General features: G+C 40.4%; 1 protein-coding gene across 2 annotated transcripts in view; it reads right to left on the reverse strand.

The window, feature by feature from the left end:
* PER3 (period circadian regulator 3) overlaps positions 1–25,278 on the reverse strand; it is a 59,411-nt gene that overhangs the window by 17,009 nt on the left and 17,124 nt on the right. For both annotated transcript variants that reach the window (XM_082390450.1, XM_082390449.1), the window contains exons 11-19: positions 21,899–22,004; positions 20,836–20,964; positions 20,275–20,401; positions 9,952–10,084; positions 9,269–9,393; positions 8,840–9,001; positions 3,469–3,711; positions 2,461–3,131; positions 967–1,081 (exon numbers count right to left, since the gene is read on the reverse strand). In XM_082390450.1, coding sequence (XP_082246576.1) covers positions 967–1,081; positions 2,461–3,131; positions 3,469–3,711; positions 8,840–9,001; positions 9,269–9,393; positions 9,952–10,084; positions 20,275–20,401; positions 20,836–20,964; positions 21,899–22,004 — 1,811 coding nt within the window. The remainder of the gene's footprint in view (positions 1–966; positions 1,082–2,460; positions 3,132–3,468; positions 3,712–8,839; positions 9,002–9,268; positions 9,394–9,951; positions 10,085–20,274; positions 20,402–20,835; positions 20,965–21,898; positions 22,005–25,278) is intronic.

Consider the following 25,278-nt stretch of genomic DNA (forward strand, 5'->3'; position numbering starts at 1 on the left):
AAAACAAGTATTTGATAACAGACTTGTATCCAGAATGTATACAGAACTCTTACTACTCAATAAGAAAACTAACAAACCACCCCCCAAAACAAGCAACAGATGTGAACACATATGAATGGCAAATAAGTACACAAGAAGACAGCCATCACCATTAATCAACAGTCAATAAAACCACAATGAGGTATCACTGTGTATACACTGGAATGGCTAAAATTTAAATGATGGACAATACCCAGTGTTGGCCAGGATGCGTTGCAATTGGAGCTCTCATATATGGCTGATAGGAATGCAAACAGTACAGCCACTTTGGAAAACAGTTGGCAGTTTCTTATAAAGTTAACCGTATACTTACCATGTGACCTAGCAATTTCACTCTGAGGTATTTACCCAAGAAAAATGAAAACATATGTCCACAAAAAGACCCATACACTAATGTTCACAGCAGCATTATTCATAATAGTCCCAAACTGGGAACAACCGAATAACCATCAACTGATGAATCGCTATCCATACAATGTAATTCCACTTGGCAATAAAAAGGAACAAATTACTGATATACACAATAAGGATGAATCTCAACAGCACTATGCTGACACAAAAGACTGCAAACTGGATGAGTCGATCTATATGAAGCTACAGAAAGAGCAGCATTAAAGTGACAGAAAGCAGATCAGTGCTTGCCAGGAGGTGGAGGATCAGGGCGGCAGGCAGACTGCAAACGGTCACAGTCTGGAAACGTTCTATATGGTGATGGTGGTGGTGGTTACACTAATGTAGACAATCTGTGAGAATTCTTGATTTGTACCCCTAAATTTGGTGAATTTATTGTATGTAAATATACCCCAATAAAGCTTACAAAAAGAAAAAAAATACTGTACTTTCACGCCAGGACCAAAACCAGACAGCCTGTTACCTAGTCGCCTCCTGACCACAGAGTGTGAAGAATGTGTCATTTTGATCCACTACCTGCTGCTGCTGCAGAACCAGTTCCCGGCAGAGAAGCCTCGTGCAGTGACACTGTAGACAGTTCACTGGTAGTAAAATGATCGTTCTTATTCTCACTGTTGAGACTGACAGGCTGCTAGAAAGTAAGGACACAAGAAAAGATTTGAACATCTCAAGCATCCTGTTACAAAATAACTGGCAGATCTTCAACTTCACATGTTAAACAGAAAAAAAGGTATATACGTAACTGAGAAGTAAAACATTTTCAGCCTGTCCCCAGGAATGCGGTCAAAGTTCCTTTATTTATAATATTAAAGATACTACTGCTTTTTGAGCACCTATTACATTCCAGGAACCATACAGGTATGTGCTTTATTATTATTTTTTTGTCGTTCAGAACACATATATTGAACACTTTATGTGTTCTAAGAATTGTTCAAAACACTAGTAATATAATAGTGAACAAAGCCATGTTCCAGCTATCCTGAGCTTATACTGCATGGGGAGAAGGGCTATATAAATATTACTTAATTTAGTCCTCAGAAAAAGCCATGAAGTCTTAATCTTTCCATTTGTCAAATAAGAAAACAAAGGCATAGAAAGGTTAAATAACTTGTGTAAGCTAACCCACCTAACGTGTGGCAGAGCCGGGATTGGAAGCCAGGTCTGATTCCGTAGCCCAGGCTTTGCATTAGATTTCTAGCAAGTGTACTAATATCAGGCTTTCAAAATTGAGCATACTTTCTTGATTTGGATCATCAGATTCTGAACATTTGTTTAAAATCATTATTATACCTTGAAGGGAAGACTGAAGAAAAACTTTGCATAAATATTCATGCTTGTCTTGGATCCTATACCTAAGTATAGGAAGGTCTTATCCCAAAGTGTAACCTGACAAATAAATCTGAGAATGCCTTTTTAGGTAAAGAGATGAAAAGTTAAAGGAAAGTGACCAAAAATTTTTCGTTTAAAAAAATGACATGGGTAAGTATAAAACTATATAAACTGACTACTTTACTGATAATTAATGACAAAAATGAGCTCCTACCCCCTCCATACAGACCTGGTGTCCTACAACTGTGTCTGAAAAAGTAAAATTGCTAAATTCATGTCTTATCAGTATGGCTTGTTCCTGCCTAACTAGCCCATAACCCCAGTTGTAAGTAAGAAAACACATTCTATAGGCAATGAACACTTAAGTTTAATACCTGGATATCAAATTTTAAAGCAGAGGGGAAATCCAGTTCACAAAGAAAATCTGAAAGATAGCACTTTGGGGAAAACCTCGCAAAGTATGTAAGAACTCAGGACATAGCAGATTCTTCCACTGCAGCTTTTTAAATGGAGTCTGGAGGATATACTGCATGTTTCTGCAGAACAAAGTCTCAACCTCAGCTGTAATACAGTTACCCATCTAGGCCATTAGTCTTGAGCCTCAGTGCAAAAAACCTTAATTTTAATAAGAGGACGCACATTTATTTTCTCGCTTGTGTGTTGAAAGTTAGCATCACTTACATACTCAGCTTCTGGGGATGCACAGGATCTGGGCCTGTCCTCCTGCAGCCGGTCAAGCTGGAGCGGGGAGCTGCTCTTTGAGTTAATGAGGGGGTGCCCTTCATTCTGGGTCCCCCACTTTCCCTCGCCACTCCTTTGGCTGATGGCTGAAGATGGTGGGCCTGGATTTGGAGCCACTGCTGATACCGAGGAGGGTATTTCAGAAGAGCCTGCTGCTCCCAAGAATGGATATGGGGAGAATGGTGGTAACAAGAGAGGACAGATAGGGGGGTCATGCAGGAAGATGTTCATAAAAGTATCTAAGCAAGCAGAGGGCAGAGCTGGGAAAGACTGCAAGCCACTGGGGAAAGGCGGCTCAGGCAGACTCTGCAGCGCAGTTTCTGAGGCTGCACGTTCTCTCCCCAGGGAGGTCACAGTTGGGAGGGGAAGGGCTTGGACGAGGCAAGGGGCCTGGCTGGAAACCACCACTGCAGCCGGGAACGATGGGCCAGAGGCATGAGGAGAGGAGGTGGACAAAGGGCACCAGGGCTGTCCATCCTGGGCCTCTCCTACGAGGTGGGGACAGAAGTCATCCTTAGTGCCCTTGCTGTCCGACCACATGAGCAGCTTCTTACGCTTGTGCTTCCCCTTCCTGCAGCCAGCGGATCGGGTAGGCTTGGAAGCAGAATCTCCTAAAGGATAAAGAGGAAGGCGTGTTACAGAAAACCAACCCAGAACGGAAGAGAAGGACAATGTTGATAGATAATTCTAAGTAGATTTTACTAGGAATAAACATTGGCCGATAGTAACTATGTCCACTACAGGGATGACAAAAAATAGCTCTAAAAAGATGAACAAGATCCTGGGTAAAAGCTGTTGCTATAAAATAAACTTATTTCAATATCTCTCAATCAGTTTCTTACATGCAAAACTCCTATACTTCACTTTGTATCTCCCAGTACTCACGTATGATTTATAAATTTGACAACTATGTTGATAAACGGAATATATTCTTAAAAATTTAACTACCTTGAACATCTGAATATTTAGCTTTGCTTCTGCTTTCTTGCTGAAGATAGGAGCTGTAGGGTGATGACAGAATCTTGTCCCGGAATCGATCCACATAACACTGTTCTTCCTTCTGCGTGTGGGCTGACAGCACAGCCTTCGTGAGCCCTATGTGTTTAAACTCTTCTGAGGCCAGTGGAGCTGGGTGTGTGCTGAGGGTCCAGGGCTCACAGGGCAGGGTGCCAAGCTCTGCTGGACTCAATTCTGATGAAGTGGAGGAAGACAGATTTAATTTTAACTCCTACAAATTATTTTGCATTTATTTACTTTCACTAATTTAGTTATCTTTCAATAAATGTTTACAATCATTACAACAGCTGGAACATAAAACCTTCATCAATCTAACAGATAAATTTTTAATTTTTCTGCCTTTCTTTATACTCTTTGTACACTTGTATATACGTTTTAGAGTTGTAATACTCAATGTGCATACTTATTTAAATCTTGCTTTCATTGTAAATATTCTTCTATCTCCCTGAATTCTCCAAGAAATCGTTATGTTTGGATTTATTTTTCTTAATATGTAATATATCCATGTGGTTCAAAAATCAGCATGTATTAGAAAGACATTTAGTAGCTTCTCCCTATCCCTGTACACGATCTGCCTAGTTCTCATTTATTCTCTCCACAGAAAACCATTTCTTTTATTTTCTTATATATCTGTCTACTTTCTTTACACATCTATAAATAAGCATGAATACAGATTCTTATTCCTCACCTCCATGTTTACCCAAACGGCATATAATCTTGTACACTAGCCTGCAATGTGTTTTTTCATTTAACGATATCCCTTTTATCAGTGCATCACATATGATGTATTTATGACTTTTTACTAAAGTAAGCATCTGTAGATGGATGCTAAGTTGCTTCTAAACATTACTTCTTCCAGATACAAAAAATTTTATGGTGGACACTGGTGGGTTTTCCCAGCGTCCATTCCACCTCTCCCCTGCTGTGTGGTACTGAGGTGTGGGTGGGCAGGCCCCCATTCCGCTTCCAGAAACAGGCGCTGACTCGTCTAAGTCAACACAGCGGAAGGACTTTGGATTTTGGCCAAGATGGAGGAACAGGGACTAGACTGACCTTCCCACCTGAAACAACCAGGAAGGGACTAAATATATGAAACAATAAGTTCCAAGACACTGAACATCAGGTAACAAAGGAGAGTGATTCCTAAGGGATGGAAAACAAGGTGAGCCCCACATCTGCCCAGCTTACTGCCTTGAGAGTTTCTGAGGAGCAAGGTGGGGAAACCAGGTGAGCCTTGTGGGCTGCCTGAGGGCAGAGGCAGAGCTGAGAGTCTGGGGAGGCTATGGTGGCTGGAGTTTTCAGGAGAGGAGAGCTGCACAGAGAGGACTCCAGACAGCTGCAGGGACCCCAGAGTCCTCACCAGTGCACGGATGGGAGGGAAAAAATCACCTGAAAGGATCAGACCGAAGCTCACACCAGCTGGAGAACAGGGCTCACTCCCAACAGCCAGACTAGAAAAATCTCATAATCCATGGGCATTGGGTAGAATGCTCTGAAGGGTCTTGCCTCAGTAGCAGAGAAGAATTAGGCCTACCCTACACTGCTCTGGTCCTGCCTAACCAATTTTAAAAGCAAAGCCTGAAAAGACCAATCTGTTTCCACATAGCTTAACTGGGTCCCAGAATAAAGCTCAACGGTGCTCACAGCAATACAGAAGTATTCAGCACCCAATCACAGTATCTGGCATCCAGTCAAAGACTAGGCATGCAAAGAAGCAAGAAAATACAACCCACAATAAGGAGAAAAATTAATCAAGCAAAACCAACCCTGGGCTGGCAGAGATGTTAGAATTGGCAGATAGAACGTTAATAGTTATTATACTGTATTCCATACAGCCACAGGGAAGATAAAATATGTTATATAAAGACATGGAAGATATATTAAAAAACATCTAAACAGAACTTCTGGAAATGAAAACTAAAATATGTGAGATGGAAAATATACTGAATGGAAATAACAACAGATTAGATATTGCAACAGAAAATACTAGTGAACCTGGAGACATAGCAACAGAGACTGTCCCAAAATGAAACAAAGACCTAAAAAATTGAAAAAGACTTAAATGAAGAGAGCATCAGTGGACTGTGAGACAACTTCAAGCAGCCTATATACCTATAACTTGAGTCCCAGAAAAAGAGGAAACAGAAAAAATGTTTTAAAAATAAGGGAAAACATTTTTTTCTATTTGATGGAAACTATAAACCTACAAATTCAAGAAGCTCAATGAACTCCAAGCACAAAAAACATGAAGAACACTACATCATGGACATCACAATCAAATTCTTTTTTTAAAAATTAATTAATTAATTAATTTTTGGTTGTGTTGGGTCTTAATTGCTGTGCGTAGGCTTTCTCTAGTTGCGGTGAGCGGGGGTCTACTCTTCACTGCGGTGCATGGGCTTCTCTTGTTGTGGAGCACGGGCTCCAGGTGCGTGGGCTTCAGCGGTTGTGGCACGTGGGCTTCAGTAGTTGTGGCTCGTGGGCTCTAGAGCACAGGCTCAGTAGTTGTGGCGCTCGGGCTTAGCTGCTCCACAGCATGTGGGATCTTCCCGGACCAGGGATCGAACCCGTGTCCCCTGCATTGGCAGGCAGATTCTTAACCACTGCACCATGAGGGAAGCCCCGCTGCAGGACTTTTTGAATTAGAATATTCAAAGCAATCTTGAAAATGAACAAAGTTGGAGGATTTACACTACCTGATTTCAAGACTTACTATAAAACTATAGGAATCAAAACTGTGTGGTACTGGCATAAAGGGTTTATCAATTTTTGTTCATCTTCAGAGAAGCAACTTTGAGCTTTAATCTTCTGTATTGTCTGTTTTTTATTTTGTTGATTTCTGCTTTTATCTCTATTATTTCCCTCCTTCTACCTGGGTTTATTTTGTTTTTGTTTTTGTTTTATTTTGGCTAGCTTCTTAAAGTGGAACTTTAGATCCCTGATTTGAGACTTTTCTTCTCTAACATTAGTATTTCAAGTTATTAATCTCTTTATAAATATCTCATTTTTACTGATTTCTAATTGAATTAACTCTAGCCGAAGAGTGTAGTTTGTAAAACATCAATTATTTCAAATTCGAGACTTGTATTACATCCCAACCTATTTTATACCTCAGTGAACATATCATGTGCACTTGAAAAGAATACGTATAACGCAGTTATTTTGTGTTGTGTTCTCTAAATATCAATTAGGTCAAGTGGCTGACCGCACTGTTCAGATCATCTATTTTGTTAAGATGTTTTATCACTTGCAGAAAAGGGGTGTTAAATTCTTCAACTATGATTATGGAAAGACTTTCTCTGACTCATTCAATTTTTGCTTCATATCTTTAAAGGTCTGTTATGAGTGAAAACACTTCCATGTTTGTTATGTCTTCCCGATGAACTGGCTGCTTCGTCACAATGAAATGTCTCTGGTGAGACTCCCTCTTGAAGTCTATTATTAATACAGGCACTCAGCCTTTTTATGCGTGTTGTCTGGATTGTGCATCTTCCCCATCCAATTGTTCTCAACCCATTTGTGAATTTATATTTAAATTGTACTCTGCAGAAAGCACATAGTTGGGTCTTGATTTATTTTTATCCGTTCTGACAATTTCTGCCATTTTATGTAATTATAGACTTAGTTGGATTTAGAGCTATTATTTATTGGTTTGATAGGTTCCCTGGTTTTATTGTTGTTGTTGTTGCCTAATCGTCCTTTCCTGTCCTTCTTTTGGATTATTTGTTGTTAAGATTACATTTTAGTTTATCTCTTGGCTTTTTAGCTAATTTTTATATCTCATACTCCATCAACCCTGCTATAGATTTAAAAATATGTGTAATGGCAATGGTTTCTGGAGACTAATTGTCAGTGTTTGATTCGCTACTCTGCCACTCGTTTGCTGTGTGACTTTGGGCAAGTTGTTACTTAACCTGTTCGTGCCTTAATTGTTCCATATATAAAACAGAAGTAATAACTTGCAGAGAAATGCATTTGGGGTCATGGTCCTCAGACCCAACTCATTATTAGCATAAGGTATAAACCCCAGGAGTACGGGCTTTCCAGAAAGCAAAAGACAGATGCAGTTCAAGAACATCTGGGCTCTGATTCTGCTTTCTCTCCTTAGAATAAAGATGAGCACCTGTAGATGCTGAGACTGGTTTAAGGTCAGGAGAAATGATTATCAGTAAATATCCCTTATTCTTTAAATGAAAGCATGTAGATCGTAGTATAGATTCTTTCAAAACAGTAATATGAAACCAGAGTATACAAAGTATAGTGGCACAGTCAAAAAAAGAGCTTTCCATGCTGGGTGAGGCCCTACCTTGCATGGACTGTGTCACTGACAGCTACACGCCCGCACAGGAGTCCAAAGTATGTAAGAGCAGGTGCACTAAAAGCACGCATCTGCTCCTCTCCTGAGGGACCAGCTCAACTCCAAAAAACTCTATCTGTGGCTAATTAGAAACAACAGAATAAGATATACAGAAATCATCTTATAGTATAATATAATATCAATAATATAATAAAAAAACAAACAGAAATAACCTAATCTCACAACAGCTGTCCATCTGGCCTTTTCCCACCAATCCACAAGCCACCTAGTAACATAACGTTCTCCACCTCAAAGGGTGGCTGTGAGGATTAAATGAATTAATTTATATGGAGAACTAGGGGCAGGGAAGGGTACACAGTCACAGCTCGGTATATGGTAACTTATATACCACTGAAGACCAGCAAAGGTGTTAGACATAATCCGAAAACCTGATTGAACACGTTTGTCACCATTTCCTCATCCACCAAATCCTTATGAATAATGCAAAAGTGAAAAAGGATAGGAGACAGTAAAAAGGAATCAAAAGAAGACATCAGAATAGTTCACCAAATCATTATGTTAAACGAAGAGCATTTCAAACATACTGTCCTCATTGTTACCAGACAAAATTTTAATGTATATATGACCCATCTAGTCACAACTACAGTCCAAGTTTGAATTGGACACTTTCTTTCAAGGTCAGCAAAAAAGTGACCCAAGGCACTCCCATCAATAATTGAGGGCTTATTATTATGTATCAGGTACTATTCTAGGTGCCTTACATGTGTCAAGAGTTGACTGGCAAAGGACATAACTAAGAAATACAGTCCAAAATATGTAACCAACATAAACGTGATGATATTTCCAAAAATACTGTAACTGAATTAAAGAAAAAAGTATTTATAATTTAGATGTCATTGCTAAGAAAATGGCATTAATGACTTGTTTTCTCACGACGGTGTATTTAACGTTGAGTGTATTTTAAAATAGAAGGTACCGTGGTACCTGACTCCGGTGGTGGCATGTGAACAACGGTGCTGCTGTAGCTGCACTGCCTCATGTCCAGGCTCAGAGCTGCCTCGGTCCGTGGAGCTCCTCCTTCAGCATCTGTGGACCGTCCATTAGCTGGCATTTCTGCTGTAGGTACGGCTGGGATCTGAGAAACAGCTGGTGATGTAAGAGCAACCGACAGTAAAAAAAAAAAAATTCCCAACAGGAAATTCATTATTAAAGACCCAAACAGTTTACACACACTTATAACTGACAAGTTAAAACCTATTGGCCATAAAGAGGCAATGTGGATTCTTTGTGATTACACAAAGGATTCTTTGTGATTACAATGAAATAATTAAAGTCAAAAGATTAGAGAGAAAACAGACAGGGGTGGTTTTGTAATAACTCTCTTGATCCAACTATGAAAGGCAGTCCTGTCACCTTGCAGTGCTTGGACATCATCTGCTCTGTGGCTTTGTCCGTCTTCTTCCGAGGATGAGGAAGTCGTATTTGTACAGGAGATACACTTTCTCTTCAAAGCTGGAATGTTGTAGCTCTTCAGGTACCTGCAACAAGGTAATTCGGTTGCATATTCCTACCTGCCCCCAACTTTGCCATCTTCCACCTTTCTGCTTTTCTCACGCCACCTCTGTTTGGGGTATTTCACATTCTCTTTTTTTTTTTTGCCCGCACTGCATGCCATGTGGGATCTTACTTTCCCGAACAGGGATCGAACCCTGTGCCCCTGCAGTGGGAGCGCAGAGTCTTAACCACTGGACCACCAGGGAAGTCCCTCACTTTCTTCCTGGGTGAAGGCTTCCCTGACCATCCTGGTCTACATCACGGGGTTGTTACATTTCCCTGACTGTGGTCTTGAACTGATCGTCAAATCTTAATTTTTATGAGCGTAGGTCTTGTCTTCTCAACTATATTCAAAGAAGGGATGCATCTTCTAATTTTCTGCATCCCCCAAAATGTTCAATTTATTATGAATTGTAAGTAGTAGATATCCACTGATTTATAGTGAAAAATAAACAGCCGTTAAAAAAATGATATAAAGGCCCCACAGTGACAACAAATGCTTCTGGAAAAACTAACATGTTATCAAAACTTGTGTCTCATACCTGAGAACGCTATCAATACAGTTTATTTGCTGGTAGGACGGGCTATGCTGATCTTTTCTCAAATCCTCACAAGACTTGGTGTACATGCTATTATTTTTTAATGTCTGGAAGGAAGAAAAGGTCTTCTGCTCATCTGAAAGAGAATGAAAGGATGCACAATTAAAAATATCACATGCTTGAGAATATGTACTTATTCAGCAAAATTCAATAGTACCTTGGGATATACATGATACTTCAGGACATATACAGTCAATATTATGTAGTTATTAAAAATGAGCTCAGATCTAAATGCACTGATATAGAAAGATATCACCTAGAACAATTACATGAATAACTTCATATGTATCTTTTTAAAAAAGGAATAAAACAACTGTTTCAGGCAAAGATTACCAAGGAATAAAACCAAAGGTGAAAGGTTGACGGGGACCTTCACAATGTTACTACCTGTACAACTGGTTGATCTTGGCATCACTAAGGGGGATGACAGACACAGTGCATTACTTATGTGTTGCAACGGAGAGTACACAGCACTGCCCGTGTTGAACTGGTGTCCAACAGAATGTTCTACAATGACAGAATTGTCCTTTATCTGTGCTGTCCAACCTGGTAGCTAGCCACTAACACCAGACCCAGCGACTAGCATTTGAAATGTGGCTACAGCAACTGAGGAACTAAATTTCACATTTTATTCATTTGTAATTAATTTAAATTTAAATTGCAAAATGTGGTTAGTGGCTACCATATCGGATAGCAGAGGTATAGAGAGAGGAAAAAAGATCTCAGGCTGGAGCACTGAAGAACTTGAACTTTCAGTAGAGAATAAGCCAGTAAAGGAGACTTATCCAGGAAGAGACAGATCCTGCAAGGTCTGGTGTCATGGAAACCAAGAGGGGAAACTATTTCAAGGAAGAAGAGTAAAGAATTATGCAAATGCTGTTGAGAGACTGAGAAATATTAGCTACTGTTGATACTATTCATAAAGGTTAGTTTAGCTGCTTGGAAGAGGCTTCTCTATTTTCAGAGAGAATTATGGAAAAATGCTTCACTTTCACTCATTAATTTTACTTTTAATTTTTTAATAATTTTCAACTTGAAGGTTTCAAAGGGTTACAAAAATGGTAAAGAGTTCCCATACACCATTCACCCAGCTTCCACTAATGTCACACCTCACATAACCACAGGAAAATGAATGACACTAGGAAATTAACAGCGGCATACTAAGCTACAGCCCATTTGGATTTCACCTGTTTTCCCACTAAGTGTCACTTTTCTGGTCCAGAAGCCCAACCAGGATGTCACAAGTGAATTTAGTTATCAAATGCCTCCTTAGTCTTTCCTTGCCTTTCATGATCCTGACACTTTTGAAGAGTACGGGGCAGGAATTTTTTAGAAATGCCCCGCCATTTGCGTTTCTCTGGTGTTTTCTTATGATTAGGTTGAGGTCATGCATCTTGGGGAAAATTGCCACAGAAGTGCAGTGCGTGATGGTGATATGTTTTATTATTGACACATTAACCTTGATCATTGGTTAAGGTGATGCCTGCCAGGTTTCTCTTATGTAAAGTTACTATTTTACAACGTAATAAAAGATGTAAGCAATAAATGTTCTGGAGGAATACTTTGAAGCCATGCAAATATCCTGTTTCTCTTATACTTTCACCTATTGTTTGCACAACACTGTGAACATACTTAATGCCAACAAACTGTACATTTAAAAATAGTAAATTATATATCTAAAACCACAACTTTAAAAAACCTTTCATCTAATTTTAGCACTCACTGGAGGATATGCCCTGCAACAGTTACTACTGTGGAATTCTTTCTTTATTCTCTAAGTCTTATTGAAATATAACTGACATACAGCAGTAAGTTTAAGGCGTACAGCATAATGACTACTGTGGCATTCTAATAGCAATTTCCAATTTTTTTTTACTCCTTCTACATTTATTAATCAAGCTTTTTCTATTAGGAAGAGCTTCCCTTCTCCCCTTTCCCTTTTTATTCATCCAATCATTTATCAGCAGGGACTCCTGGATACTCATTTGCTGTGTTATAATCCAATACTATCATTATTTATTTTGTTGCTCAAATTGTTCCAGTTTTGGCCATTAGGTGCTCTTTCAAGTTGTCTCCTGTGTCCCTCAGACATGCCATTTTCTCCCTTTTTTCTTGAGCACTTCCTTACTTCTTTGGTTTCTTTTATGGGAAAAACACATAGGAACCAAGACCTGGGTGCTGGGTGTGCTCACTGCTAAATGTGTCCCTCCTTGTAGGTCCCCTCAATGGACAAAACAAATATATATGTGTATGTATATCAACCCTTGTCTGTCCATCCGTCCATCCATTGAACAAAAAGGCATGAGTTCACGCTGATGCCTTTAACTCCAATCCAGCACCAGAGTTCACGCTAGCATTTCCTCTGCTCATTTGCCATGTCCCTCTCCAGTAGCGAGGAATCTCATTATCTGCAATGTGTTTGCCTACTTGCTCAATTCTACTCTGCATGTAAAGTAGCTTCAGTTGTGGTACATATATACAATGGAATATTACTCAGCCATAAAAAGGAACGAAATTGAGTCATTTGTTGAGACGTGGATGGATCTAGAGACTGTCATACAGAGTGAAGTAAGTCAGAAAGAGAAAAACAAATATCGTATATTAACGCATGTATGTGGAACCTAGAAAAATGGTACAGATGAGCCGGTTTGCAGGGCAGAAGTTGAGACACAGATGTAGAGAACAGACATATGGACACCAAGGGGGGAAAACTGCGGTGGGGTGGGGATGGTGGTGTGCTGAATTGGACGATTGGGATTGACATGTATACACTGATGTGTATAAAATTGATGACTAATAAGAACCTGCAGTATAAACAAACAAACAAAACAACTAATACTAAACTTTCATTGGGTTATTTGTATGGAAATATGTTAATATAAATGTTTCAGACATTACATGAAATTTCTAAAAATCTTATATGTTCTGGTATAATGTTATAAGTCATAATCCTAGTTATTACTTTAAAATGTATATCTCAGAAATAACTAATTTTCTTGTCAACTGCATTATTATGAACTTTCATCAAATCTTTAACCGTGGTCATTTTTAAGTCTTTTGTCATTTACAGACAGTTCTGGGTGTACTCTGATGCTTTTGTAAATATGTTCCTATAAAAGGGTTTCATCTTCAGGAAATTCATGGAAAAGACTCTGACAAGTACAGGTTTCTGGTAACTGACTGTACTGCTGAACTGAATGAATAAGCATTTTCAGAACTCTAATGAAAAACTGATGAACTCATAAAAGTGCTAACAAAAGATCAAGGTGAAAAAAAAATTAATTACATGGGACTGAGTGAACTGATGAGGATGAGTATAATTTTTGTGACTTTCTGTTTGAATTTAAAAAAGAAAAAATCCCACAAGGACTCAGAGGCAAAGAATATACAAATCAATTTTCACTGCAAAGTAAAGGAGCTGTTACAGTGGAGGATTACTGGACTGAATGTCAATATTATGACATAGTATGAGTGTGTTTCATGTTTGGTAATTGCAGTCATTGTTGCTTTTGTTGTGGTCATCCATGTACAATGCTTGGTGTCAGTCTATTTATCTCTTGTAAAAATAAAATACAGTGTGTGTGTGAAAAAATAAAAAAATAAAAAAAAATAAAGTAGCTTCAGGATTGTTAGCCTGCACTATGGTGAGGAATCAGTTTCCTGAACACTGTGTTTGTGTACATGTATGCTTTGGATTTAGTGCTGGGGTGTCCAGTGAAGACACCGATCTCCAAAGCTACTCAGCAACTTTCTTCCCCACCTCCTTCAGGATGTTTATGCCATTAGTGTGTAACTTGGTTAGGGTCACTTGTCACAGCCTATACCTCATCTTGGGTTCCCTCTACATTCTGGGGCGGGGTGAGGTACGACAGACCTGTGAGTTTTAACAAACGCACAGCCAGTTGCGATTCCATCACCAGCGTAACAAAGAGAACATTTCTCTCACTCAAGCATTTCCCTCCAGCTGCCTCTTCGCAGTCAACACATCCCGCAACCTTAGCAAATACTGATCTGCTTTCCGGACCTCGTGTATTCCAGAAGTAATGCCTTCCCAGAACAGAACCACACAACACGCAACCTTTTAGCTCTGGCTTCTTTAACTTAGCAAAATGCATTTAAGATCCATCTGCATTGCTGCATGAATCAAGTTCATCTTTCTTTATTGCTGAGTAGTATTCCATTGGGTGGATGTATCACAGTTTATCTACTCACCTGCTGAATGACATGGAAGTTGTTTCCAATTTTTGGTGAGTGTGAATAAAGCGTAATAAACATTTTCAGACAGGATTTTGTGTGAACTTGAGTCTTTATTTCACTTGGGTAAATAACTAAGAATGGAATTGCTGAGTAATATGGTAAGCTTATAAGATTATACTTAACTTTATAATAAATTGCCGCATTTTCCAAAGTGGCTGCACAATTTTGCATTACCCTCAGCAACGTGTGAGAGCTCCGGTTACTCGGCATTCTTGCCAGAACTTAGTACTGTCAGTTTTCGTTCTTTTAATTTTAGCCATTTTAACGGGTGTCTGATGTGTTTTTAACTTCCTAATGACCAATGAGATTGAGTGTTGTTTCATATGCTATTTGCCATCTATACATCTTCACTGGAAAAGTGTTTAGATCTCTTGACCATTTTAAAATTGGGATGTTTAACTTCTTATTGTTAAATTTTGAGAGTTCTTTATGTATTCTGGATACAGCTCTTTATATATAATTTGCAAATATTTTGTCTTTTCATTGTCTTACCAATGTCTTAAAAACGTCTTTCAAAGAAACAGTTTTAATTTCAATAAAGTCTAATTTATCAATTTCTTTCTTTTATGGATCATGCTTTTGATGTCATATCTAAAACCTCTTTCCAAACCCAAGATTACAAAGATTTTCTCCTATGTTTTCTTCTAGAAATTTATATTTTAAAAATTGAAGTATAATTGACAGGCAACATTCTATCAGGCTCAAGTGTACAATATAATGCGTCAACACTTGTATACACTGCAAAATGATCACAATAATCTAGTTACCATCTGTCACCATATAAAGTTATAGAATTTTTTTCTTGTGATAAGAGCAACTTTCAAATCTGCAGTACAATATCACTGACTATAGTCACCAAGCTGCACGTTACATCCCTGTGATTTATTTGTTTTATAGATGGAAATTTGTACCTCCTGATCCCCTTCACCCATTTTGCACACCTCCCAACCCCCTACCCCTCTGGCAACCACCGATTTATTCTCTGTATCTATGAGGTTTAGTTTGTATTTTTAGATTCCATATACAAGTGAAATCATATGCTATTTGTCCTTCTCTGACTTATTTCATGTAGCATAATACTCCTGAGGTCCATCCATGTCATCACAAGGAAGATGTCATTTTTTTTTTGTAGCCAAATAGTATTCCATTCTCTCTCTGTACCAGTTTCTTTATCCAATCATCCACGGATGCACACTTAGGTTGTTTCCATATCTTGGTTATTGTAAATAATTCTGCAGTGAACATGGCAGCGCACATATCTTTTCAAATTAGTGTTTTCGTTTTCTTCAGATAAATACTCATAAATGGGACTGCTGGATCTTATGGTAGTTCTAGTTTTAATTTTTTGAGGAAGGTCCATACTTTTTTCCATAGAGGCTGCACCAATTTACATTCCCACCAACGGTGTAAACGGGTTCCCTTTCCTCCTCGTCCTCACCAACACTTGCTATTTTTTGTCCTTTTGACGACGGCCATTCTGACAGGTGTGAGGGGATATCTCATCGTGGTTTTGATTTGCTGCAGTCCCCGACTATCACTGTGGATTTGTTTATTTCTCCTTGAAGTTTTTATCAGTTTTTGCTTCATGTATTTTGAAGCTCTGATGTTAGGTGCATAAACAGTTAGGATTGTTTTATATTCTCAGAGAATCAACCCCCTTGTCTTTATGCAATATCTCTCTGAAGCCCTTGTTCTAAAGTCTACTGTGTCTGACCTTAATATAGCTTTCCAGTTTTCTTTTGATTCCTGTTAGCATGGTATATCCTTTCTAACCTTTTACTTTTAACCTATGTTTTTAATTTTCAAAATGGGTTTTTGTAGATAATAGGTAGCTGCATCTTAGTTTTTCATCCAATTTCACAATTTCCAGGTCTTTTCACTGGTATACTGAGATCATTCACATTTAATGTGATTGATGTAGCTGGATTAAAATGTACCTCTTGGGGCTTCCCTGGTGGCGCAGCGGTTGAGAATCTGCCTGCCAATGCAGGGGACACGGGTTCGAGCCCTGGTCTGGGAAGATCCCACATGCCGCGGAGCGACTAAGCCCGTGAGCCACAATTACTGAGCCTGCGCGTCTGGAGCCTGTGCTCCGCAACAAGAGAGGCCGCGATAGTGAGGCCCGCGCACCGCGACGAAGAGTGGCCCCCGCTTGCCGCAACTGGAGAAAGCCCTCGCACAGAAACGAAGACCCAACACAGACAAAAATAAAAATATATAAATAAATTAATTAATTAAAATTAAAAAAAAAAATGTACCTCTTGCTAGCTGTTTTCCATTTGTTCCATCTGGGTTTTTTGTTTCTTTTTTCCTCCTTTTCTGCCTCATTTTGGGTTAAGTGTTTTAAATTACATTTTAACACCTCTACTGACATTATTGATACTTCTTTAAAAACTTTTACTAATAATTGTCCTAAAGTTTACAATACACATCTTTAAGGACTCAGTTTCTATCTCCAAATAGTATACTCCAAAACTATAATGCAGAAAGAATTTACACAGTATATTCCTAATACCTCACTCCCATCCTTTGCAGTATTTTTACATATGTTATACGTGCAGAATACTATTGTTGCTTTAGTTATGTTTTACAGTAATTAAAAATAAGTAAAACATAAAGTTTATTTTATCTTCATTTATTCCACTTCCAGTGCTCTTCATTTCTTCGTGTAGATCCAAGTGTTATGTCTGACATCATGTTGCTTCTACCTTTACAAATTCCTTTAGGATTCTTATAGAACAGATCTGCTGGCAATACATTGCCATAGTTTTTGTTTGAGAAAAATCTTTGTATCTCCTTCATTTCTGAAAGATACTTCCCATTGCGTGTACCATTCGGCGTTGACGGTTTCTTTCCTTTGAAGATGTTACTCTATTGTGTTCTAACGTTCACAGTCTCTGAAGAAATGTCTCCTGTAATTCTTATTCTTATCTTTGTTTTTCCGTAGTCTATCATTTTCCTCTGGTTGCCTTCAAGATATTCTCTTTGGTTTTATTTTAGTTTGAATATGACATGCCCAAGTGTGTGGTGTTTTTATATTTTGAATTTTTTTTTTCTTTTCTTTTTTTTTTGTATTTACGCTACTTGATGTTCTTTGAATCTGGAAAATCAGCCATTATTTCAAGTATTTTTCCCGGGATTGCAATTACTCATATGTTAGATCATTTAACCTTGTCCCCACATTCTTAAAAGGCTCTATCTTGTATGTTCCTTTCTCCTTGTGTTTCAGCTGTGTAATTTCTATTTATCTATCTTCAAGTTTACTGATTCTTTTCTTGGTTGAGTGCCCACCAAAGGCATATATTCACCTCCAGCATTTCTAACATTTCCATCTGATCCTTTCTTTCACGTTCCATCTTGATGCTGTGATTACTTAGGCGGTTTTTGCATGTTACCTACTTTGTCCATTAGAGCCTTTAATGTATGTATTATTCAGAGTTATTTCCAACATCTGTGTCCTACCTGACTCTTGTTCTTGTTCCGATGACTGCTTTGTCTCTTAGGAGGTTTTTTCCGTGCTTTTCATATGCTTCATAATTTGCTGAAAACGGAACATGTGTAAGACAGTAGGGACTGGGCACGCCTTTCCTTCCACTAGGCCTGTGTTCCGGTTAATCTAATTAAGCTTTAGGCCAGGTCTGAGGCTTGCTGTTGCTATGGTTTCACTCAGTGTATGACAGCTTTCAGATCCCTCTAGTGACACTCTGCGCTTCAGGTGGCGGCTGGTTTCCTGAGAGCTCTTTTCTCCAACATCTGCTCCACTTCCAGGCTTTGGTCTTCCCTGCACTGTGCCTCAGAGAAGGTCTGTCTCTCGTAGGTGACTTGAATCAGTCACTCACAGGATCCAGCACTTACCTCACTTCTCCTTGCAAGTATGTGCCTCTCCTCAGATTTCAGGCCTGCCGGCTGCCCTGTAACCTCAGCACTCTGATGGGTTCAAGAAAGAACACGAACTTGCTGTCCGTCTGGCTTTTTTCCTCATAAGTTTGGAATGATGCTCTTTCCAGCTCTCCCTGAGCAGGAACCGAAGCACTCTCACTCTGAGTCAGTTCAGTGTATGAATCATCTTCTTTCACTTGGGCTTTGCATCACCCTCGCAGTAGAATGTTCAATTTTCCCTAATTTCCCCAATTACTTCTCTGGCCGCTGGCATCGGTCTGTATAGCTGAGGAAGGGACTTTACATCTCTTTGTTGTTCCTTGCCTTTCCATAATGAGTTTAAAAGTTTCCCTTCTTATTCTATTCTAAAGCATAACCTGCCTTTATAAGAAAGGTAAACATACATACTTAAAACCTTATGTTCTTGTGTGCTCCAGCACCCTGTATATAATAAAATATATATATACAATGACCATTTAGTATTTTCCTTTTCATTGGTGTATATCTCTACTCAATTTCTAATATTTAAATTACAACGTTTTCTATCTTTAAGTCACCTTCTTGTTTCTCTTCAGTAAAGAGTAATGAAGATATTTTTACTAGCTCTTTAAACTTGTAGGTCTTAAACTGTTAATAAAAACAAGATGCCCAAATAACATTAGTTCTCCAAAGTTATTCCAAACGGCATTACTTCCCCCCAAAGTCGCATCCTATGTGTATTAGTCAAATATAGTACATAGCTAAGTAGTAAGGAAATTTCAGTTTCTAAAATAGCAGCCTAAGTACACAGAGTTAGGTATAGCTTAAATTTTATAAAATGTTGAATGATTAAATATGGATGGTGCTTAAATATATAGCCTTCAAAACAACAGTACTGATGGTATTACTAGACCAATGCAACAACAGGTGATAAGAAACGGAATAAAGCAGGAGGTTAGAAAGGATTTCTACCCTGAGAAGAAATTCCAGAGGCCAGGATGTAAGACTGTGGCACTAACACGAGGCCGTAGGCCGAGGCAGCAGCAGGTAGCACTGACTGGATCAGACAATGAAGAAAACATCTAGAAATTTTAGATTAAAATCTCCTCAAAGAATTTTCTCTGGCAGGATATGGAATAATGATATACAACAAGAGAGATATTTAAGATAAATTCTTTTGTGGGGGAGATCTGATGGTTTCACAGGACCAAAAAAGGTTGTTGTTTCTACCTTGTGCCCTTACGTCTACAGCAAAAGAAACAAACAGAACTTGAAACCTCCTGCCAAGATGAATAAAAACCCCAAAAAACTAAAGGACGGGACTTGCTGCATCTGGAGGGTGTCCTACGGGCTTCCAGTGATATCACCTGTACGAGCAGCAGTTTGATATTTTTCTTGTGGCAATCATATCAAGTCCTGAAAAGTACAGCTACTATTATTATTATTGACTTTAGAGAAGAAATTTCACCCTACTGTGTAGAACACCCACGTTTGACAGTGGTAGAGACCGTCAACGACATTTAGGTGGCCAAAATCTATAACGACTTCCCAAATTATATTGATATTAACATTCAAGGAGAAAAATTAAGAGAAAGTTATTTAAGAAGTTAGCATAATTTGATCTCTATATTATAAAACTTTATATATACAGAACTATATAATGCACGCAGGTTAGCTTCTCAAAATAACGTCAACTATCACGACTGATCCAATTCCTCTGGGGTGCTCCCTACCTCATATTTGAGAAAAGTAAACATGTAATCAAGAAAAAGGCCAAGTTTTTCATTCAATTTAGGTCACAAACATTCTCCATTTGTTTGAAATGAAAGGGAGGGATTATCATTTTAATATACTTTATTATCTGAAATGTATTCTAAAATTACCTCTTTTGGTTTACAGATAGCTCATATGGAGGTAATCTATGAATTGGGTGGAATTAGCAGAAAAGTCAATTCTTTAGCAGAAGTATACTGTGACTACATTCTAATACCATTTAGCTTTCGGGACAGTACTTGCTGCTGCCATTGTTATTATTAGTAGTAGTACTGTTACTTTTGTTATCTGGGCACGTAAACCTGAACAGCAGCAGCCCAGAGTCGTGGCTTCATGAGGGCGGCTCTGGGAGAGGGGCGGGCGACCCTGCTGACTCACCACCACGCTGTCCCGTGCCGGTCCCCATCACTTGCTTCTTTGGTGATTTGGCCCTTGACTCGATGTACAGCTGCTGGCCTAGATTCTTGATTTTGTTTACACTGGCATAGACCTGCTGCAAAGTCAACTTAGGGAAAAGAACGATAAACAATGTTTCAAAGATTACAAAAATGTGCATTAAAAGATACATAAATGAAATACATTTAAATTTTGGTTCTCTGTAGACAGAATGACTGAAAGCACAGTAATAGCATTAATTCAGTCTCCCACTGCACCACAGCACACGAGGAGCAGTGAAGCTTTACAGCAATCTGTCCACAACATGCTAATTTTTAGGAAGCACACAATTAACCCAAGTACCACCTTCTAAAGGTGATATTTTCTTTTTAGAGACATTTTCCCAAACCAAAATGGATCAGAATGTCTATTACCAGATCAGATCTTCCAGACGAGAACTAAGAAGCCACACCCGTCGAGGTACAGAACCAGCACCGACACGTTACGGGTAACGACACAGGAAGAAAAGGACACGTGCTCAGAGGCACATGTGTGCTCGCTCACCGGTGCCTTCTGCACCTCCTCCACGCAGCGCCCGCTGGACTCACTGGAGGACGCGGTGCTGAGGCGGTGCTCCTGAGACCCGCTGCTGCCCGGGCTCCCATAGCCACTGGATGCGCTCCCGTGAACGGGCTGCAAGAGAGACGGGCCCGTCGCAGCCCCGGGCGATGTGGCCGTCAGAGGACAGACTCAGCATTACCTACCTCTGAGCTTACCTACAGTCATCACAAAATTAAGATTAAAATTTCTGAAATCCTAAATGAGGTGTGTGAAGGGTGATGCTGACATGAAAGATATTCCTCTCTCATCTCGGTAACTCTCAAGGGCAGAACCTACTTTCCTAGTCTAGGTGGGTATTTCTAGAACAACAAATGTTTTAAAAGCCACAGTAAATAAATTTAACAAAACATGAAAATAAACTCTAGCTCTTTATGCTGAGTTTGGAATAGACAGAACAAATTAAACATATACTGTACTTTTCCCCAAGAACCTCAGAGATACTTTATGAACTCTAGAGACTGTATGAAAGACATTTTGAACACTACTGGCTAACAGTTTTAGTGGCACCGTCAGTAAATGCTTGACAAGTTTACTGATTGACTCTCTAGTAGAAAGCATTTTGGTATTTGTTTTCAACAAGCAGTTTTTCCTACTTTGGCTCATAATGACTAGAGATACAGAGACCTGCCACCCCTCTCCCCACCTTTAAAACTGTAATTATTTTAAAAAAATAGTGAAGCCAAAACACTGGCCGCGTCTGGAATACAAGAAGGATTCTCTCATTTAGAAATAACTTCTCTATCTTATTGCTTCCTATGACTCTGTCATCTTAAATTGGATTCTTACAAAAAGTCCTGTGTATTTAACACAGAAAAAAGGAAAACAAGATTAATGAAATTTAATTTGAAAACAAAAAGAGGAAGACAAAAATTTCTGGAATGTAGAGGGTAAGGACTTCTCTCTCCTCACAGTTCATTACTGTGAAGTGACTTTACTAAGACTGAATGTTAAAATTAAAGACAATTATGGGACTATTATGTTTGTTTTTTAACATCTCTCACTTTACCTGTAAGAGAAGTCTGTGAATTTGTTCTTGTAATTCCGTTATGTCTTTGTCATTACTGTTCATCTTCTTTATTCTGGTGGCAAAGACATCCCCATTTAGTGGACTCCTACAAAATGCCAAGTCAAAGACGGAGTCAGGCAATTTCAAGTTCATGTACAACGAAGGCTAAAGTGACTTTTAATAGAAAATTCAAACAATAAACGTATGCTTTTACAAAGCAGCTCTTCAACTCCAAATATAGAAAATATGAAGCTCAAACTCTGTTCATAGAGGTAGAGAAAATCCTAGGAAACAAATGAGGTATTAACCATCTTCTTTAGTTTCTCTGCAGCTGTAATCATTCTACTGTATCTGTATAAATTTAAAATCAGTGGTAGGTAACCCCCTAGCTACTAAAATACCTTCAACAGCTACTGGTCTCAGAATTTAACATGAACTGAGTAACCTACTGGCTATGAGAAATTTTAGGACCTTAAGTTTGGCAAACACATTGAATGCTTAATGTACCTAATCACTCAAGCTACCTAGTAAACATGATTCTGCAGCCCACCCGCGTGGTGAACATGTGGTTGCCACAAAATCTTCAGTCTTATTTATATCCAAATTCTAGAGCATCTGAAATCTACCACGGGAATACAGTGAGGCAGACGCGTCAACAGAAAGAGCAGCAGAGACAAGGGACTGACATTCACTTAGGCCCCTCCACGTGACGGGAAGTGCTGTTTTATGCCACACACCAAGAATAAGTGACATTTCTACCCCCCACGACGTGCCGGGCGCTGTGCCAGCTGCTCCACCAGGTACCCCCTCCTCGCTTCCCTGAGCCAGACCCCAGCTCGGGTCCCCCGCTGTCGCGTCTGCCCGGTGCTCCCGAGGCCCAGAGTCCCGGCTCCAGGCCGCACGCTCTCGGCCACCACACTGTCCGGCCTCTCGGCACCTCGGTCCTACGAGTGCTGCTAACATCGGACGTGCCGTGGGCCAAGACACGTCACCTCCTGAGTCCTCGCGACCCTGGGAGGTAGGAATCAACCCGGCAGAGGTGAAGAAACTTGCCGAGTTGCCGTGGCCAGGCGGCCGGGTCGCGTCTTAAGCCACATACCCGACCCCCGAGCCGGCTCTCCCTCCTTTTCCTGTTACGCGTCCTGCACGCTGCCTCTCACACCGCAGACACGCGGCAACACTTCCCCAAAGACAGACACTCCTAGCAGGAACGGCGGGACGCCAGCGGGGTCACGGGAGGCGTCAGGAAGAGGCCGCGTCCCCGGCACAGGCCCCCCGCCGGGTGCCCCCCGTCCCGCCCGAGAGCAGACCCTGGGAGGCGCCAGGCCCGGTCTGGCGGTACCGGCTCCGCGATGCGGGACGCGGAGGGCCAGCTGCACCTGGACGGCAGCCTGACACTGGCACGTCTCAGGCGCCCCTCCTGTCCTCCGCCCCTGCCCCCGCCCTCTCCCACCCGCTGCTGGGCGTCAGGCTCCTCCCACGCTCCGTTAGCTCCTCCCCACGTCACAGAAGGGTGCCTGGGGGCTAAAGTGCATCCCCGAGTGCTGTGAGCCTGAATGTCTTCCGGAGGCATCTGGGCTGCTGTTCAAGTGCAAGGCTGAGTGGAAACAGAACGTTCTGATTTGTGCTATGAGATGCGGATGTTCCCAGGGGTGACCCTTCCGACAAAACCAAGTTGGGCTTTCAATCACCAATTACAGAACTCAAAGGATTCACCGCCTTCATCAAATGGTGTCAAGCTCGGCATGACGCGTTGGCTGCGGCGGACGTCAGGAAACGGGTCTAGGAGTAAAGAAGGAAATGTGGTGTCCGTCTCCACTTTGCAACCTCCTGCCTCAGTGATCGCCGGGAAAGTGACTCTGTTTCACAGGATGCGGGTTTGTTATTTTTTTTGTAAAATCAGAGGTAACGGCACCTAGCCTTCCTTCCCACAGAGCTGCTGGGAAGGACCTGAAGAGAGCCGGACACTCCCACAGCCCCCTCCCTACTTCACTGTCACACTTTCCAAAACTCTGCCCGCGCGTCACAGTGCCATTGCTGTTTTCCGCGCTCCCATACGCGGTGGGCGGCAAAGGGAACGTCCGTTCTGTTTATAACCTCAGCCTCAGCCTAGCACAACGCCTGACTCAGCAGGTGGCCCGTAAGCACTTACTGAAGGAATAAATGCATTAAAATGATTTTATAAACGTAATAGATAATTACTGTTCGATGAGAGAAATTAATACCTACTAGCCTCTAAACTCTTTCCCTCACATAATCCTGGATCTTGAGATGCAATTATTGGTGTAATTTTAAAGAACACTGAAAACATTGGGAGCACTAATATGTCGGTTTATTCCATATATTTTTAATCAAAGAACTGAAAGGATGGCTTGGAGAATGAATCTAGGATGCACCTCTAGCACTGACAGGGAGGTACTCAGACCGGTCAACAGACACCCAGATGGACGTCTCATCAGAGGAACTGTACTTGCTTTGGGGTTTCCTATATTCATCCTAAGCAACCATCTGATTTTTAAAAAATATTTATTTATTTATTTATTTGGCCGTGCCGGGTCTTAATTGTGGCACGCGGGACCTTTTTTGAGTTGCGGCATGTGGGATCTAGTTCCCGGACCAGGGATCGAACCCGGGCCCCCTGCATTGGGAGGGCAGAGTCTAAGCCACTGGACCACCAGGGAAGTCCCCAACCATCTGATTTTATTTTCATTTCCCAAGAGGTCTCCCTACTGGGGAAAAAAAAGTCCTTTCTGAGCAGCATGAATAGCACTTCCTTGGCAGTCATATTCGTTACCTCAATTATCCAGTTAGTTTTCTACCATAAATCAGCCTCATGAGTCAGGGCGGCAAGGAGCCCGATTCTTCCATTAAAGCTGCAGACCTGCTCTGCTGAGAGGCCAAACCCTGGAGCACAACAAGGTCAGAGCAACCTGAGGCCTATCTCACTGTGGCCAAAACATCACTCTATCACACTATTACACGTGATAAAATACTCTTACTGGGAGATGTACTGTTCTGTACACACAAGTTTTATGCTTCTGTGTACAAAGTTGTATAACAAAATACAAAAGACAGAGTTGCTCAATCTCAGCATGACACTGAAGAGTTAAGTATAATTTCCACTCTTAAAAGAAACAGACATCAAAAGGAAACTTATGGGCCGGTTGAGAAACCTCTAGGTCAATTTTAAATGGACCACAAAGTCCAGGGAGTAGGAGTATCTCTGATTACAAGAACCGCGGTCCAGGTTGCTCTGGATCCATTCTGCAAGGCTGTTGTATGGACAGGTAACAACAATCAAGCAGGCTCGGGTCAGCCATGCTGGCAGGAGAATAAATATGAAAGAATCTAAATATTAAAAATAAAGATTTAGGGACTTC

The sequence above is a fragment of the Balaenoptera borealis genome (genome assembly GCF_965194805.1).
Source record: "Balaenoptera borealis genome assembly, chromosome: 1".
Taxonomy (NCBI): domain Eukaryota; kingdom Metazoa; phylum Chordata; class Mammalia; order Artiodactyla; family Balaenopteridae; genus Balaenoptera; species Balaenoptera borealis.